We start from the raw sequence: 17537 nt of genomic DNA on the forward strand, positions 1-17537 counted from the left end.
AGATCAGAGGAAAAAAATCAGCAAGAACAGAAGTAATAAAAATCAGCAGGAACAGAAGTAATAAAAATCAGCCCACAGACATGTTTCTTCAAAGTTCGAACAGATCAAGATCAGAGTGCAAAGTGCAAGACAGGGGCTAGGGCTTTGGCGCATTGAAGAAATTGAGAATGAGAGTAAAGTTGAGTGAGTGGCTGAGACGCTAAGTGCTGTTAAATAACAGTGTTGAGGTTTTTTTTTCGATCAGAGTGCAAAGTGCAAGGCAGGATTAAGACTTTTTTTTCTAAGGCTTATTAATTAATAATTTATAAATTAATTTTAATTATATTAAAATAATTATATAGGATCAAACCGGACCACTTAGTCCAGATGCTTGGTCTCTAGTCTGGTCTTACTCGAAAAATCAGTCCTGTCTTTTTGGTTTTTTTGGTCCTATAGGACCAGTATTTTACAAGACTGAATATGACTGAATTTTCATAGGTCGGACCGGACCGAACGAGATCACGAGATTTTTGCACAGCCCTACTCGAAATGGTGGTAAAAAATGGGCTTGAGACCCAAAAATAAGTCAAAGAGTGCTGCAGGATGAGGCCCAAATAAAGGATATGTGCTGTCCAAAAAACAAAAAAAGAGGAAGCATCCAATCGAAGCGGCTGACAAATCAAAGCGTAGAGAGATCATATTCTCTATGATACTCACTTGGGAGTGGACTTTTTCTCCTTCGGCATCACAAATTTTGCTTTTCTTGGTAAAATATGGAATTTATACATGTTGGACTTTCTTTCATTATTCCATACTTGAAAAGCGAAACCAAACCCACAAGAAGTATGTTCTTGTTATGCTTCTTCCCTCCACCCACTCCTCACTCTCTCTTCTTCCCATTTCCACGCATGCTTGATTTCTGATTTTGCTTTCTTCCTCTTCCAGGTAATGGTTCCTTCTGAAGATTTAGGGTTTGTGGGTTTTATTTCAGCTCACAATTGGAGGGTTGATTCTTTTTTGAAGCGCCTTTATGTGTTTTTGAAGAATTTGACTGGAATTGCTCTTGCTTTTCTTTTTTCTAGAAATTCAATTTTGTTGTTGATTTGCTGCGGTAATCAAGCTTTAAAGTTGTGATTTTTTGGAAATTCTTAGAGAAGGTGGAAAACTGATTGTTTTCGTCTTTGAATTGTTGGTATGCAAGACCTTAATTATGAAAATCTGTGTTCCTGTTCGTCTTTATATATAAAGCAGAAAATTAAATCTTTGCAAAACCCACTGGGTTTGCTAGGGTTAATTTTAGACAAGAAATGGAAAATAATCCTGTAGAGCTTTGTCTTCGTGTCAAGAAAGTGTGATATTTGGAATCCAATGCAAGTAATATCAGAAAGAGGCTGGGGATTTAATTTTGGTTTAGGATTTGAACTTGTTTTCACCTGAAAATGTGCGCGTGCACATATTTCCATGTATATATGCAACTTTCATCATGTCAGTCCTAAGTTGGGATAAATATTCTAATAATATCTACTAAAGGAGTGAAAGGTATAAAGCGCTTGGTCTTTTATTATGGTACTCTAAGGTTCTCATGTTCCTCTTAAATGATGCCCTGTAACGTTGATGAGAAATAGTAACTGAGAAAAGAAGCATCGCCTTTAATATCTGAAAATCTTTTGTGAAGAAGCCTCCACATTCTTTGCTTTTGTTAATCTATATCTCAACATCTTGCATATGTGCATCAAATGAATGATGAAGTAGAACTTGTTATAGAAATGCAAGTTATGCCATCACAAAAATCTCACTAAATGATGATTCAATCAAGTGACTAATTATCATGCAACTCATGTCAGACTCGACCACCACTAATCATATGGCATATATTGCTTGCTTCAGCATTGACACAGGTATACAAGTCATTTGAGATAAGAGATTTTTGGGCGCTCTATGTATGTCTATCATACTAGCATCACTCTTGAGTTCTTGATGATACTACATAGTTATTTATAACTCATAATACACTTGCAGTAACAAGTGCTAAAAAATGCTATGGTCTAGCACCTAGCAATGTGCAGGCTAAATTAGCATGACGCTTGTAATTGCAACACTCGTATCAGCAGAATGATCATAAATTGCAACATCAAGTGCTAAAATCATAATAAGATACATAAATATTTGACACAGATGGTCTCTAAGCTTTAACCTAAGAAAACTGAACCATAGGCAAACAATCGATTTCCTCTTCAATATTTGATGAAGGTGGTGGAGGTGGTTTGACAGAAAGGTCAGGTCATGGCAGTGGATACAGAGCATGAACTGGTGGTGGTAGTGGACAGCAGGAATCTTTGGCAACTGCCATTGACTGGTGAAAGTTGGATCAAAGAATGCTAGACTTGAGCATCTTAAAAGTGAATTTAATCAGGGTCCCTATTTTGCTTTAATGCATATTACATGCGCTACAGCAACTGAAAAATAGCACCTGTGGCATAATGATAGCCAAGTTATACGGAACTTGCAAGGCTATACATGTAGCAGCCATTAATAACTATGGTTTATTACTAGAAATGAATGACGCATGATGAATTTCCTTAAGTTGTATGAAATGCATAAACTTTAAGTTTCAACTTTATGATTGCTGGATTGATAACTTTTCTGATACAGTGCATCCAAATTTTTTTCTTATTCTAATTGCTTATTTAAATATGTCTTGCATATGTACTGCTACCAGCACATTGCTTTTTTTCAAGTCCAGCACTGAAGGCATTTATGGAAGCATATAATTCATCTGGATCTTTCTGCTTCTGATATAAAAGAGATGCACATGGTTTCTTCGGACAAAAGTGCTGATTGCAATGCTTCTTCTGATAAATCGCTTCAAAGGCTGAGTTCTCAAAGTGATATTACTGTGTCACAAGAGACTTGTGATGATAAAAATGACTCATCCAACCCAGAGGGAGCAGGAAGAATTCCTTCTGTTGCAGCTGAGAGAGAGGTGCAAGATTCTGATGCTACTCCTGATGCACTGCAATCAGATCAAGAAGGTAGTGGATGTACTTCACCACTTCAAAGACCTTTGCAGAGTCCTAATACTAATCAGCGTCAATTACAATCTAGTGATGAAAGCCCCTCTATAATATGTGAAAAGAGTTCAAAAGAAAGTGTAGCTGAGAAAGAAGTGTGGGATTTGGATGCTACTTGCAATGCACGGAAATCAGAGCAAAAGAGTATATGCTCTTTACCTCAAGAGAAACCCTTGCAAAACCCTAGTACCATTCCACACACATTACAGTGTGGTCAGGATGGTCTCTCTATAGCACGTGAAAAAGTCTCAAAGGATGGATATAATTGGAGAAAATATGGCCAGAAAAATGTCAAGGGAAATGAATATATAAGGAGCTATTACAAGTGCACACATCCCAACTGCCCTGCAAAGAAGCAATTGGAACAGTCAAATAATGGACAGATTACAGATACCATTTGCATCGGCCAGCATAATCATCCCCAAGTAAACAGTCCACGACCTGCTGAAGAAAAATCAGACAAGCCCTCTCTTCCCATCATGAAAGGTAAGAAGCAAACTTTTCTTGCATTTAAGTTTGTATCCTTCAAAAAGTTAATGATAGTTTTTGGCATCATTGATGAAGACAACACATCCATTGAGCATGGATGTGTGCCTCAACAGATCAAGTCTCTAGAAACTCATCCTGTTTCAACAGTTTCCACAATTAATGAGGTCAAAGCTGCACTTTTACAGTCGACTGGAACAAGGGATGTGGTTCTTGCCAATGAGGATCCTGAGTCAAAACGCTTGTACAATATTACAATACCTACTTTTACAGCTATTTGAATTGATATATCACATATATGATGTCTAACTTTTCTGATACTCACATTTGATTTTGAACAGGAAGAAAAACATTAGTAATGTTGATGCCCCTGGGGCTGAGAAGTCAGCTGGTGAATCTCGTCATGTTGTTCAGACTTCAAGTGAGGTTGATTTTATTAATGATGGGTACCGTTGGCGCAAGTATGGGCAGAAACTAGTAAAAGGAAATCCAAATCCAAGGTATAAGTTTTCTTTTAGTTGATTACGTACTTAATCTTATTGTCTATTTTCGTTGTGTTAGCTGGTTGTGGATATAGGTAGAACATGATAGTCATGTTAATGTCAACTCAGATATATCTTAGTGCTTCGTGGCAGCCAACCTGACACCCATTCATTGTAAATTCACGTCATTGCTCATGATATAGTTATAGCCGCCATATAGTATTTATTATGTATCACTCAAACTATATTCCTTCTGTACCTTTTGTGACATTGCAATATATGACAATTTCTGTGTTATTTCCTATCATTCTCCAGCTTTCAATATTTTTATTCATGAAAAAATTGCTTCTGATTTCTATTACATTTCTTTGGCTTACCAAGAGAGCAATGATCTTTTACCAATATTATTTGTTCTGCACTGTATCCTTATGTACGAGGAGCATTCTATTGTTAATCTTAATTGTTGTAGTTTTGACTGTTAGTTCAATTAATCTACTAGATACACAAGGATGTGCTTTCTTTGAAATTCTGTACATAGATATTTTTTTCCCATATGTATATAGATAACTTCTTATGAATCCCTGTGTTTTTTTCTTGGCAGCATTATAAAAATGGTTTTTCTATATCCGGTTGTCCTCTATCCCTCATACTTCAATTTTTTCTGGGATCCTAGGATTCTTGTATATTCTTGGTTTTTTCAAACAAATGTTTATTTGTGGTGATTTAGGAGAAGAAAATATTTCTCTCATTAATTCAGAAGTATGAATTACAGCCACTATATGCATATGAAGTTCAGAGACAAACTAATAAATACTAATAACTCCTAATAATTAGCAATAATCCCTAATAATCAGGCTAGAATATCCCTAATAATCAGTCTTAATATTTACAATAAAATTCAGATATTCCCACGCTCCCCCTCAAGTTGGATCATAGATACTTTTCATGTCCAATTTGCTTATGCAATTCTCAAATGCAGGTCTAAGTAACCTTTTAGTTAAAACATCAGCTGTTTGCGACTTTGTAGACAAATAACTTAAACATAGAATTCCATCTTCTATTGTTTTTCTAATGAAGTGTCAGTTTATCTCAACATGTTTATATCTGTCATGTTGTACTAGATTTAAGGCCATATTCATGGCAGCCTTATTATCACAGTAGAGCTTCAATGGTGATCTTGCTTCAACTTGTATTTCATGTAAGACTCATTTCAGTCACAACTCCTCTGCTATTCCTTGAGCCAAAGCTCTTCAAACTTAACACTACTTCTTGAACCAACTCGTTGCTTTTGGCTTCTTCATGGAACTAAATTCCTCACACAAATGAGCAATAGCCGGAAGTTGATCTTTGATTTGTATAGGTTCCACCTTAACTTGCATCAGTGTAAACTTCGATGGATCCTTACTCATGTTTTTTTGAAGAACAAGCCACTACCAGGAGTACCTTTAAGATATCTCAAAATCTTATAGACTGCCTCCATATGACTTTTCATTGGACAACTCATATATTGACTGACTACAACAACAACAACAACAACAAGCCTTTATCCCACTAGGTGGGGTCAGCTACATGGATTGCAAAACGCTATTGTGCTCTATCATTTATCAAGCTTTTAGGAATATTATTAATTAAGAGATCGCGTTCAACAACTTCCAAGAGTATTCTTTTAGGCCTTCCTCTACCCCTCTTAATCGGACTCAAAGTTATATGTTCCACTCTTCTCACTGGTGCCTCCCTTGGTCTTCTTTGTATATGCCCAAAGCATCTCAACCGATTTTCTATCATTTTTTCCTTAATAGGTGCTACCCTCACTTTTTCGCATACGTGCTCATTTCGAATTTTATCTTTACGTGTATGTGCGCACATCCATAGTAACATTCTCATTTCTGCTACTTCAACTTTATGCTCTTGCTGTCTCGTTAGAGCCCAGCATTCACTACTATATAACATTACCGGTCTGATAGCAGTGCGATAAAACTTTCCTTTAAGTTTATTAGGCACTTTACGGTCGCAAATAACTCTTTTAGCTTTTTTCCAATTAAATCACCCAGCTTGAATCCTATGTGAAGTATCTCCACTGATTTCGCCATCATCTTGAATAATGGCTCCCAAATATCTAAACTTTTCCGCATGAGGTATAATTTGATCTCCCAATTTCACTTCCAAATTATTTTCGAATAGTTTCTTACCAAATTTACAATATAAATATTCCGTCTTACTCCTACTTAGACGGAAACCTTTCGACTCCAATGTCCTCTTCCATAACTCAAGTTTGCAATTAACCTCTTCTCTTGTCTCTGCTATAAGAACTATATCATCTACAAAAAGCATACATTTGGGAATTTCCCTTTGAATATGTTCCGTCAAAACATTTAAGATCAAGTTGAACAGATAAGGACTCAGAGATGATCCCTGATGTAGTGCAATCTTTATAGAAAAATCCTTTGTTTGACCACTAGGCGTTCTTATACTAGTTTTTATCTCCTCAGACATATCTTGTATGGCTTTAATATAAGCAATCCGTACTTCCCTCATACATATATTGACTGACTACATTGACAACAAATGCTATATCTAGCCTTGTATGAGAGAGAGATGTATTAGTTTCCAACGAGTTTCTGATATCTCTGCTTGTCAGCAGCTTCTTCCTTTTCTTTGGCTTCCTCCTCTTCTTCTTCACCTTCCTTATTTACCTTAGGCTTCTTCTTTGGTTTCATTACTTCAATAGGAGTTTCAGCAGGTCTGCTGCCCAACATACTTGTCTTTGTCAGGAAAGTAAGTATATATTTTCTTTAAGAAACATAAATTCCTCTTCTTGACCGGACAACTTCCACCCCAAGGAAGTGTTTTAACTTCTCGAGATCCTTGACCTCAAATTTCTTGCTAATGGTAGTCTTCACTCTCTCTATCTCTTCAAGGTGATCTCCTATGAGTATTATGTCATTAACATAGACAATAAGAATGCACTTCTTACTTCCCTCGACCTTAACAAACATTGTATGGTTCGTTAGGGTTTGCTTGTAACCTTTGGACTTCAGAACTTTTCCCGTCAAACCAAGCTCTTAGTGAATGTTTCAAGCCATATATAGACTTATCTAGTTTACAGACTTGTTTCTCCCTATCTTTATCAAACCTGAGAGGTGGAGTCATATAGACTTCTTTCTTCAATTCTCCATTCAAAAAAGCATTTTTTATGTCAAGTTGATGAAGGGGCCACTCAAGATCAGCTGCCATAGACAATAAAACTCTAATAGTGTTCAATTTTGCCACCAAAGCAAATGTCTCTTCATAGTCCAGTCCATATGTTTGAGTAAACCCCCTTGCAACCAAGCAAGCTTTCAATTTGTCAAGAGTTTCATCAGCCTTGTATTCTGAGGTGAACATCCGCTTACAACTCATTGTTCTCTTTCCGTTAGGTAGCTGAACTAGTTCCCATGTCCCATTCTTTTTTAGGGCTCTTATTTCTTCCATGATAGCACTTTGCCATTTAGGGATGCTTAAGGCTTCTTGTATAGTCTCAGGTACTTTCACCTTATCAAGATTAGTAACAAATGCTCGATATTAGGGAGAAAGTGCATTGTATGAAATAAATCTCTCTATTGGATGAAAAGTCCAAGAATGTGGTTGCTTCCTTAAAGCAACAGGAAGATCAAGGTCAATGGATTCACTTACATGTTCTACATTACCTAAGTCTCTAGGAGTTTCTGCCTCAAGAGCTACCTCTGGTTCTGACTCTCTTGGTGCTTCAGATACAAGTTACTCACTATCTTTCAATCTCTTTTTCTGAGTATAAACAGATAGTTCTTCTCTTTATGGTCTTTCTGCATCTCCTCTTGTTTGTCCGTGTTCCTCAGGTTGTGGTATAAGAAAAGATGAAGGTAATAGTTCAGGAGTTAGTAATGGTTCAGTTCGTTCAAACCATGGCTTAGGAAGCACTAATTCTCTGTTAGGTTCTTGTTCTCAAGTTTGAGATTCGCATATTCTCTCCCCTTGAAGTGAAGATTGGGATAGAATGAAGTAGCTTCATGAAAGGTGATATTAAGGCTGACAAATATAGGTTTTGTAACAAGATCAAAACATTTGTATTCTTTTTGAGTAGGAGAATAGTTAATGAATATGCATTTGGTGGCTCGAGGTTCAAGTTTGGTGCTTTGGTGGTTATAGACAAAGGTTGTGCAACTTAAACACATGAAATGGAAGAGTAGTTTCAAGATGGGATGTAGGGAAATTACTTTGCAATTTGTGGAGAAGAGTTTCAAAGGATAAGATCCGACTGGGCATATGGTTGATGAGGTAGGTTGCGGTCAAAATGTCATCCCCTAATAAAACTTAGGCACATTGCAGGTAAACATAAATGTTTTAGCAATGTCAAGAATATGGCAATTTTTTCTTTTGGTAGCCCTATTTTGTTAAGTCGCATGGGTATGAGAACTAGTATGTACAATACCGTGCACTTAGGGGAAGGTATTCAAAGATTGGTTAAAGTACTTGGTGCCATTGTTAGTGGGTAAGAGTTGGATGGTGTTGTTAAACTGGGTTTTATTCATGTTAAAGAAATTCATGAATGTGGATGCAGCCTCAGACTTGTTTCGTAAAAGGTAAACCCAACGAACAAGCGCCTCCCTGCACCGAGCAAACCTCTCTAGCGCAGATCTTTGTGGTGGTGCATGTATCTCACATGCATTGTCGTTGGGCTTTGTTTTCTGGTGGTCGGCCAATCGGCACCTCTTGATCACAGTGAGAGTCCAGACATGCTCCATTGTCATCCACATGAAAGCCTTAAGGTACTGTACAGGAGGTCTTGTGTGATCCATCCAAAAAATAAACTTTCAGGAACCCTGATAGAGACTTGGTATTATGGGATACCAAGTCCCACATTGAGCAGTATGGGATGCTCAATGGGGTATTGGGTTGGTTCTCCCACTTCAACAGCTAACTTTTGAGGTGGGGTTTCTCATCTTATTTAGGTACCTATCAATTAGTATTAGAGCCTTGTTGTCGGCGGTTCCGAAAAGGGCTACCCATAGAGGGTTCTGACCGGAAGGAGACCGAGTTAAGTGCTGTGGAGTATAGCCGTCGGGATGTCGGTTTTTCATGGGGGGCCAATTGATTGAGACTTGATAGTATGGGATACCAAGTCCCACATTGAGTATGGGATGTTTAATGGGGTATATAAGTGAGTTGGTTCTCCCACTTCAAAAGCTAGCTTTTGAGGTAGGATTCTCCATCCTACTTAGGTACCCATCAGATCCTAATTTTTATTTTGAGCCTCTACTCTGATACCATGTGGTAATTTAAGAGAAGAAAATATTTCTCTCATTAATTCAGAAGTATGAATTACAGCCAGTATATATATATACAAAGTTCAGAGATGAACTAATAAATACTAATAATCAGCAATAATCCCTAATAATCAGGTTAAAATATCCCTCATAATCAGCGCTAATATTTACAATAAAATTTAGATATTCCCACATTATTTCTCCCGCAGACTCTTTTATCTTTGTTTGTTAGTCTCTTTCTCTATTCTTTTGGTTCAAAATTTTGGAATTTCTTTGAACGTAAAAATTATAAACAATTCCTATTAAATTCTTTAATATAAACATGACATGGAGACATTTTTTTAAAGCTCAAGATCATATGATTGGATCTCTTTTAAAAATAACGTGTGCATGTGTTTTTGTTGGAAAATTCTTTGCGCACACGAGGAGTTTTATTTAAATCTTGTCCAAAGTTCTCCCTCTCCGATAAATTTTAGCTGTTCTTTGTCCCTTTTCCTTGGTAAGTGTGGCTGTCAGCATAGCTTATCAAGTTATGGACATATTGTTCACAACTGTTTTCAGATGCTAATTTGCTGTGTTGTGAGGTGACATGGAAATATAGATGCATTCATTATAGTTATATTTAATCTCAAGTTTGTGACTCAGCATTTTCGCTCCACGCTCTTCCAGAAGTTATTATCGGTGCTCAAGTCCCGGATGCCCTGTCAAAAAGCACGTGGAAAGGGCCTCTCATGATAAAAAAATTGTGATAACCACCTATGAGGGGCATCATGATCATGAAAGCCCCTCTGGAAGGACTGTTAGTCATGACGGAGCAGCAAACACATCCACAACAATCATCAACAGTGATTCAGGAACCAAATCTGGGGAAAACTCTGTTTTTGTTGATCCAGCAGAACAACAGACTTGCTTGGACCTAGAAAGCAGATCACAGAAGCGACCAAATGGTGAGCAAATTGCAAAGCCAAAGTCTTGTGATATGGTTGAATCTGAAGGGATTGCTACTCAAGCTTCTGAAAGTCCTTGGAGTGAGAAAGAACAAAAGGGCGACACGGGTGCTGGAAATGATTCAGGCGGCCTTGGCACCACATGCCATCGAGGTTCTGAGCCTCCATGTAGATTAAATAAACAGCAGACGGATGAGGTAAGAACCATATCAGAAGAAAGTAAGTTAAACAAGCAATCTGAACCTGATGCAGAACCAGTTCAAAGCTAAATTGGCAATGCTGTTTAAAGCTGAAGCTAGTTACTGAGGACCAAAATAGCTGACAATAACATAGTTAATGTAGGAATAAGTATTAAATGGGATGATGGTTGTTATCTCTATTCTAACATTTTTCTTTTTCGCTTGCTCCCTCTTGTTCTGTTCTTAGAATTTGGAAAGGTTTACTAAATAATAATAGGGGATACTACTACATTGGACATACTTGTATACTACTATTTATATGGGATAAATAAGTGAAGGCTGTACAAAAACGTGTGGATGTATTTTAGTTTTCGTTCTTCTTTTCATTTTTCATTCTTCTTTTTTTACGATGTATTGTCAACCATTAGTAATGTGCTGTTGCTGTTGCTGTTGCTGTTTTTTTTTTTTTTTGGGCAACTGGAATGAATTTTCTGCCATGTCATTTTAATGAGATAGATAGCAGGATTGTTCTTTCATGGTGTCGAGCACCACATACTTACCTGTCGCCGTGATAACTTCTGACCATTCAAATTAGACTGACAAAATTTTAAACTGTCTTTATATGATAATTTTTTTTTAAATGATAGTTATGAATTTTTTTTTTTAAGATTATATATCTATTGAAATAAAAGTATTTAAAATATAACAATAAAAATAGATTGAATCTGGACTGTTTAAAAATCAATATGAACAGCTTAGATTGATGATGAGCAGTCCAGGCTTATCCCCCCCCCCCCGGGGGTCCTTCTCTCTGAGAATGTAATGTGCTTCCGTGTCTATATGGCCTGAACAAAAGAAGTAATCAATTGTAGCTGTAATTTTTTTTTTAATATTAAAGGTTACTTTAAATTAAAGTTAACCGATGCAGAGCTGCAGACGATGCGATGGGGTGAAGGGAACCAATCAGAAGTGATTGAGCAGCTTGATGCCAAATCAATGTTCCATATTGATATTGTTTTTTCATGAGAAAACAAATTTTATTGAAAAAAGGATGTGGGATTTATTGAAGAATTATATTAATATTGTTTCTTCATGTGGGGTTTAGGAGCATGATGTTTAAATGTTTTGTCTGTGTTGATTTTAGATTAAAATTAAGTTGAATTGAATATAGATGTTTTTACTTATTGTCTAGATTTTCAAATATAGACTGTAAATTTTGTCAAAAGTCAAAAGGGCGTACCACCTGAGAGAAGTTCATGTCCACTAACCCAACAACCCAAATAATCAAATTCACAAACCAAACATTTCTTAGGGGTAAAGTTAAGTCAACATCTAAAAGAGTTTCTCCATATAAAAGCAGTTAAATTTAGGGAAAATGACAAATAAAAACCTTATAAGAGTATTAATGTTAAATTAGGATTTTTTAATACTGATATTTTTAAATTTCAGTATTTCTTCTATCATGTTTTAATACTAAAATTCTTAGTTTGACATTAATATTCTTATAAGGTCTTTGCTTGTCATTTTTCCTTCAAGGCTAAGACTCAAAGCAAATTAAATCTTCCATATTGTTATACTTAAGACGTTGACATAAGTATGTCCATATAAAATTCACATTTCATATTTACTTTTAAGAAAAATTAATCTTTTAGTCCTTATAGTTTTGACTTAGTTGTAATTCAATCTCTCAATTTTGACTCATTATAACTAAGTTTCTGAAGTTTTGACTTGATTGTAAATCATTTCTTGAACTTTGCCTTTTGTAATTTAGTCCCTGAAATTTCAACTTCTTAAATATTGATCCCTATATTTTAAAAAATAAAACTATAAAGATTAAAAATATTTTAAAATTTATTACTACTATTTTAAATTATTAAACCCTTTTAATCTTTATAAATATTATAAATATTAAAAGTTTCAATCTTCATAATTTTTTTTAAAAATAGAAGGGCTAATATTTAATAGGTTGAAATTCTAGAGACTAAATTGCAAGAAGCAAAATTTAGGGATTAATTTGTAACCAAGTCAAAACTTCAAGAACTGAGTTATAATGAGTTAAAGTTGAGGAATTAAATTATAACTAAGTTAAAACTATAAAAACTAAATGATTAACTTTCCCTTAATTTTATCATATCTACCTTTTTATGTGCATTATAAGTATTGTAAATAAAGGGCTTGAACTGGACTGAAAATCATTTTCAATCAATCGCAAATAACCATGAACTTGTTGAAGTCATAGTCAAAGTCCATTGGCTGAATTATTGAAAAGTTGGTTGGCATTTAGATAAAAAGGTTCGTCATTTAACTATCTACATTGTATCACTGAAGTCAACAAAGGGCAGAAACAGAGATTTCTTCTACGGTTGCCATGCATCTTTTAAATTCATATAATAATTTACCAAATGATACTACTGAACTTTTCCTCTAAGATAGATGAACTTTAATCTTTGAAGTTAATTCTTCCCGTGATTTGAGTTACATTCATTACGATAATAACTGCAATCTAACCAAACAATTTGGAGTGCTCAGAATTCAGGGCCGGAAAAAGTTCATGACATTGAAGAACAATATTGCTAACAAAGAAAAGAAAACTAGCTATATTTTCATATTTAACTTCTTGAAACAAGGAAAAGGGGAAGAGTCACATTTGTTGTAACGAGGATTCTTCCATCCACTTGGAGCAGGTATTGAGCAGGACAAGTAGACTTATCTGCACTTTTCTCAGATGAAACTCAGGTATGATTTTTAAGTGTTTGTTATCGGGTTCTCTAATAAAAAACATGAGAAGTTTTTTTTTAAAAAAATAAGCTCGACACCACAAAATTGGGTGTTTCAAAACCTCCTCCACATGTGATGTGTTTATTATGGAGAACTCATAACAAACTTAAGAACTCGCAGGATGCCCAGTTCTTACTTCCACGCACAAGAAGCAACTAAATCTCTAGTCATCCAACCAAGATAGAGAGCCCCACCTCTTTCTTGAAGTGTATACCTATCAGAATAATTCTCAAGCAGTTTCTTGATGGTACCATTAACCAATGAGCTCAAAGGGTAAGGTGTGAAACCAGCCATTGCAAATCTGGACCTCCACTTGCCAAGCATCTCATGCCGTTCCACCCTCTCCACTCCTTCACAAGCTATGATGTTAACAACGTCTCTTGCCAAGCAATGCTGCTCCACATTAATTCGCTCTTTGTGATCTCTGGGAAGAGTCACATCGATTGACTCAAACATAGCTTTGTAGTAGTCCAGAGCTTCAAGGAAACGAGAGAAAAACGGGGCAGTGTTCGTGTTTGATTCTTGCTCAACAAGTGTCACCACTTTTGGAGACAAGCTCTTCACAAGACGTAGCAGTCGATCCCTGTGATTCTCAGTGCTGACACTTTCGTCGGGCATGTGATGTAGCATGAATGCAAAATTCACAGCCAGAGCCTCCCCTGGTCGAACCCCAAGATTATGCAGCTGAACATCACAGCCAGAGATAGCTGCAGCATGAAATTCAAATGGCACCTTGAATTTCTCAGCCAACTTTGAAAGCCTCTTTCCCACTATGTTTAGTCCTCCTCCACGGGCATAAGCTGATGTTGAATCATCAATACCTGTAATTCGGATGTGGGGTGGCCCCCCAGGTCTAGCAGCAAAAGCCTGAATCAAAGTAATCCATTGGCTTCCCTGAGCAATTTGGAAATCAACAATATGAACTCTGTCTTCATCTTTCATGGCTTCAGCAATGGCTCCATTCGCAGACATGTAACCAAATTTGAAGTAGGGGCAGACCTCGTAAAGTATGTGCATATATGAGAGAAGATCAGCACTTGCCGGTTCTTTGCATCTTAAAGCTTTGTAGATTGAACTCCCAGAGGCAGACAATCGAGCCACAAGCCCTTCCAACAAATATGCCCCCAACCTCTGAATTGGTTCGCCAGAAACTGACACCATTTGGCGTAATTCATCCATCAAACATTGAGCCATCAACAAATCATTATCTGCAACTGCTTGTGCACATGCGACTAGAACCTGTGTCAGGTCCTTACTAGAAATTGCTTCCATTGTTTTTCTCCAACCGTCCATTTCAGGTGAAAGAAAGTTAATTCCATCCTTGAAGGTACTGTCATAGCTATCAAGATTATCAGAGTCAGGGCCAAACATTACACTCTCCAGCTCTCTCAACTTGTGCTTGAAGCTATGCAAATCATCAGTTACACAGGACCCACTCATGGGAGAGCTATACGTATAGTCAGGAGAATGACGTTGGTCAGGTGGGTATGAGTATGACTGCGAATCTTGCTGAGAGATTGGGCTGCCATTAGGCGAGAAACTCACAGTTAAAGGGGAGTTATAAGCATTGAAAATTCCAGCTTCAGAGGATGATTCCAATGTGCAATAAAGTTCAGAAGAACATGGAGTAGGGAAGTGGGTTCCATGGCTTCTGATGTCATTGCTGTATATCTGATGATTCAAGGCTTGGTACTGCGGCAAGCAGTAGGGCTCCGTTTGTTGCATGAGTTGATAGTGCATGCTTGAGTTTCTATGGTGTTCTGATGCTTGCATCGTAAAAATAGATACTCGGGTATCCAGAGTTCCTTCTGTAACAATGACTGAATTCTATACGGTTAACTGGTCCTCATGGCGACAAAACAGGATGGGCTTGGATTTTCTTTAGACATCCGGATTATGCAGAAACTGTAGCAAACTATATGTACCACAGATTTAGCATAATCTGCAAAAGAAATCACAGAAGCAGATTTACAATAACATCAGTTTCAGTATTCCTGTAATGCAATGAGAAAGAAAGCTGCAGATGAAGTAGTCAGGTAGATAACAGCAAGCTTTGGCTTAGTGGTATCCAAGTCATCTTCAAAATTGGATATAAATGCAAGAACAGAATATTTTCATGGCTTTAATTCATGAGAATAAATAGATCTGGTAAATTATAACAATTAGTCTAATTTTCTATTCCTTCTTCCGTGTATTATCAGCAACTTGACTCTCATGCCAAATTTAGAAGCTTCTTCTTCTTGTTTATTTTTTGAAAAAAGAATAAAAACTCAAGTCAAGTCAAAAAGTAAAAAGTCCAAGAAACACCAGAAAATGACCAATTCTACATGATTTTCTTAGAAGATAAAATAGGAAAATAGAGAAAAGAAAAGGAAAAAAAAAAAACTCAGAAAACGGGAACAAACTGAATGTGCAAGTCTACTTTCCAAAAGCTAAATTCAAAGATCAGACATCTAACAATTATCTTTCATCGGCACGGCACTGACTGCTGCAAAGTTTAATGAGGTTTTGAAGAAGCAATATAATTTACCATGCCCATCTAAATTGCATTATATCGGAATGCCAGAATCCGTTCCAGCAAAAATTATTATTCCAAAATAATCCCAGATTTACCTTTATTTCTGGTGCACTGATACATGCAGAAATATTCTCTGCAAAATATGTCGCTATTCAACTAGGAAATCGTACCTATACATAAATCACAGGTTATCAAAGTTCTAAAGTAATTCAAATTGATTAAGCCGAAAGGAGAGGGGAAAAGATGCGCAAACCACAAAAGCAAGTAATTCTAATCTTAGTTTCATGAAGAAACCAAATATTCCTAGCCAAGAACGTCTTTAAAAAACTGAAATTCCATTTTACCAAAAGAAAAAGTGTATAACAAGCAAAGAGGTTCATTGCAAATCATCCACACCACAAGAAGCTGATATGTTTTCATTTAATAGAAACAAAAATTGACTCATTGATGACAAGAACGGTATGTACAATGTTGCATTCATTGCCAAAACAGGTCATTAAAGAACTCCATTGAATCCAAGAATCATCAGGGGAAAGAAGTTCAGCATTTTCTCTCACACCACAGAAACAGAGACACTGGAAAAGAAGGATTTGTGTTACAATTTTACCAGAAATCATCGAACCGTTTAAGAAAATGGGAATCTGAACCGGCAAAAGGATATGTGTTACAATTTTACCAGAAAAACACCCAGTTAAGCTAAAAGACTCTTCCACATTAATAGAAATCAAGAGGTAGAAAAAATTCAAGGGGATCGTAACACTATGAAATGGGTTTAAGTTGAAGAATACTTGTGCGTTTGAAAATCAAATCAGTTTCTTACCATTGTCTAGAGTGATTCAAAGCTTGGAAATCCCCAGGGAACAAGATTCTCTGCGCGTGCGTAGAGTACTGGAGTTTGAGAAAGAGGGTAGAGAACAGCAAGGTGAGAATTATATTTATCCCAGTGAAGAAAAGAAACAATAATATAAAAATAAAAAATAAAACTCGCGTCATACAATCGTAATGAAATAGTATATTAGAAATTACCCTTCTTGTTTTGAAAGAATTGCAATGAAACCACTGGCCATATGCAATTGATCACCCTGCTGTTTATTTTTGGAAGATTGAGTTAGGAAATGCAAGAGAGAGTTAGGCTCATCTCTCTCTCTAGACTTTAGATTCATTAAGAGTGAGAATTACTTCGCATTCTCTCCCATTCCAACACTTATTTAGGAGGATTCACATTTTTGAACACATGACATGTGTAATCAATGATCCAGCTGTCTAATATATAAGTATCTAACTATCCAGCTGTATGACTTACGTGGCGTGAAATGAGTTCATGTATAATATGAATTGTTCTAAGTATTTTACATTGAAAGAATTACAATGCAACTACGACAAGCAAATTGAATCTTCTTAATCACTTTGCTATGTGATTTTAAAAAGAATTAGGAAGGGTTAGAAAATAAAGGAAAGAATTATGTTCATATCTATAAAATTTTAATTTACATTAATCAAAGAGTGAGAATTACTTCTCATTTTCACTAATTTAAAATCCCTATAAGAGTATTCATGTTTTTAACATGACAAGTGTAACTAAAAATTGAGCTATCGTCTGATGTGTAAATACCTAACCATCTGGCTGCTAGATGATGACTTATGTGTCATGAAATAGTTGGATGAAAGCTTATAGGCAATAAGTTCATGTCTAATATAATATGTTCTAACTATTCTAAATATTGAGAGAATTGCAATGCAACCACTGTCATGAAAATTGAATCTCCTTTATTATTTTGTGCCCTTTACTTTTGAAAGAATGAGAGAGAGAGAGAG

General features: G+C 36.2%; 2 protein-coding genes across 4 annotated transcripts; one reads left to right on the forward strand and one right to left on the reverse strand.

Annotated features, from left to right (window-relative positions):
* The first annotated feature begins 751 nt into the window (after positions 1 to 751).
* On the forward strand, positions 752 to 10812 carry LOC129317952 (WRKY transcription factor 1-like). 2 transcript variants are annotated; one of them, XM_054962405.1, is made up of 5 exons: positions 752 to 924; positions 2699 to 3536; positions 3615 to 3780; positions 3878 to 4036; positions 9946 to 10812. In XM_054962405.1, exons 2-5 carry the CDS (start codon positions 2786 to 2788, stop codon positions 10514 to 10516), a joined length of 1647 nt encoding a protein of 548 aa, XP_054818380.1. In that variant the 5' UTR covers positions 752 to 924; positions 2699 to 2785; the 3' UTR covers positions 10517 to 10812. The 2 variants fall into 2 exon arrangements, with proteins under 2 accessions (XP_054818380.1, XP_054818381.1); XM_054962406.1 differs by having other exon boundaries at positions 754 to 924; positions 9970 to 10812.
* A 2118-nt stretch (positions 10813 to 12930) lies between these two features.
* LOC129318869 (scarecrow-like transcription factor PAT1) lies at positions 12931 to 16639 on the reverse strand. 2 transcript variants are annotated; one of them, XM_054963844.1, is made up of 3 exons: positions 16543 to 16639; positions 15818 to 15892; positions 12931 to 15146 (listed from the first exon to the last, which is right to left on the reverse strand). In XM_054963844.1, the coding sequence occupies exon 3, from the start codon at positions 14975 to 14977 to the stop codon at positions 13337 to 13339; it is 1641 nt and encodes a 546-aa protein (XP_054819819.1). In that variant the 5' UTR covers positions 14978 to 15146; positions 15818 to 15892; positions 16543 to 16639; the 3' UTR covers positions 12931 to 13336. The 2 variants fall into 2 exon arrangements, with proteins under 2 accessions (XP_054819819.1, XP_054819820.1); XM_054963845.1 differs by lacking the exon at positions 15818 to 15892 and having other exon boundaries at positions 16543 to 16628.
* Positions 16640 to 17537: the final 898 nt, after the last annotated feature.

This window comes from Prosopis cineraria, unplaced genomic scaffold (genome assembly GCF_029017545.1).
Source record: "Prosopis cineraria cultivar Desert tree isolate PC_DT_omini unplaced genomic scaffold, ASM2901754v1 PC8, whole genome shotgun sequence".
NCBI lineage: Eukaryota > Viridiplantae > Streptophyta > Magnoliopsida > Fabales > Fabaceae > Prosopis > Prosopis cineraria.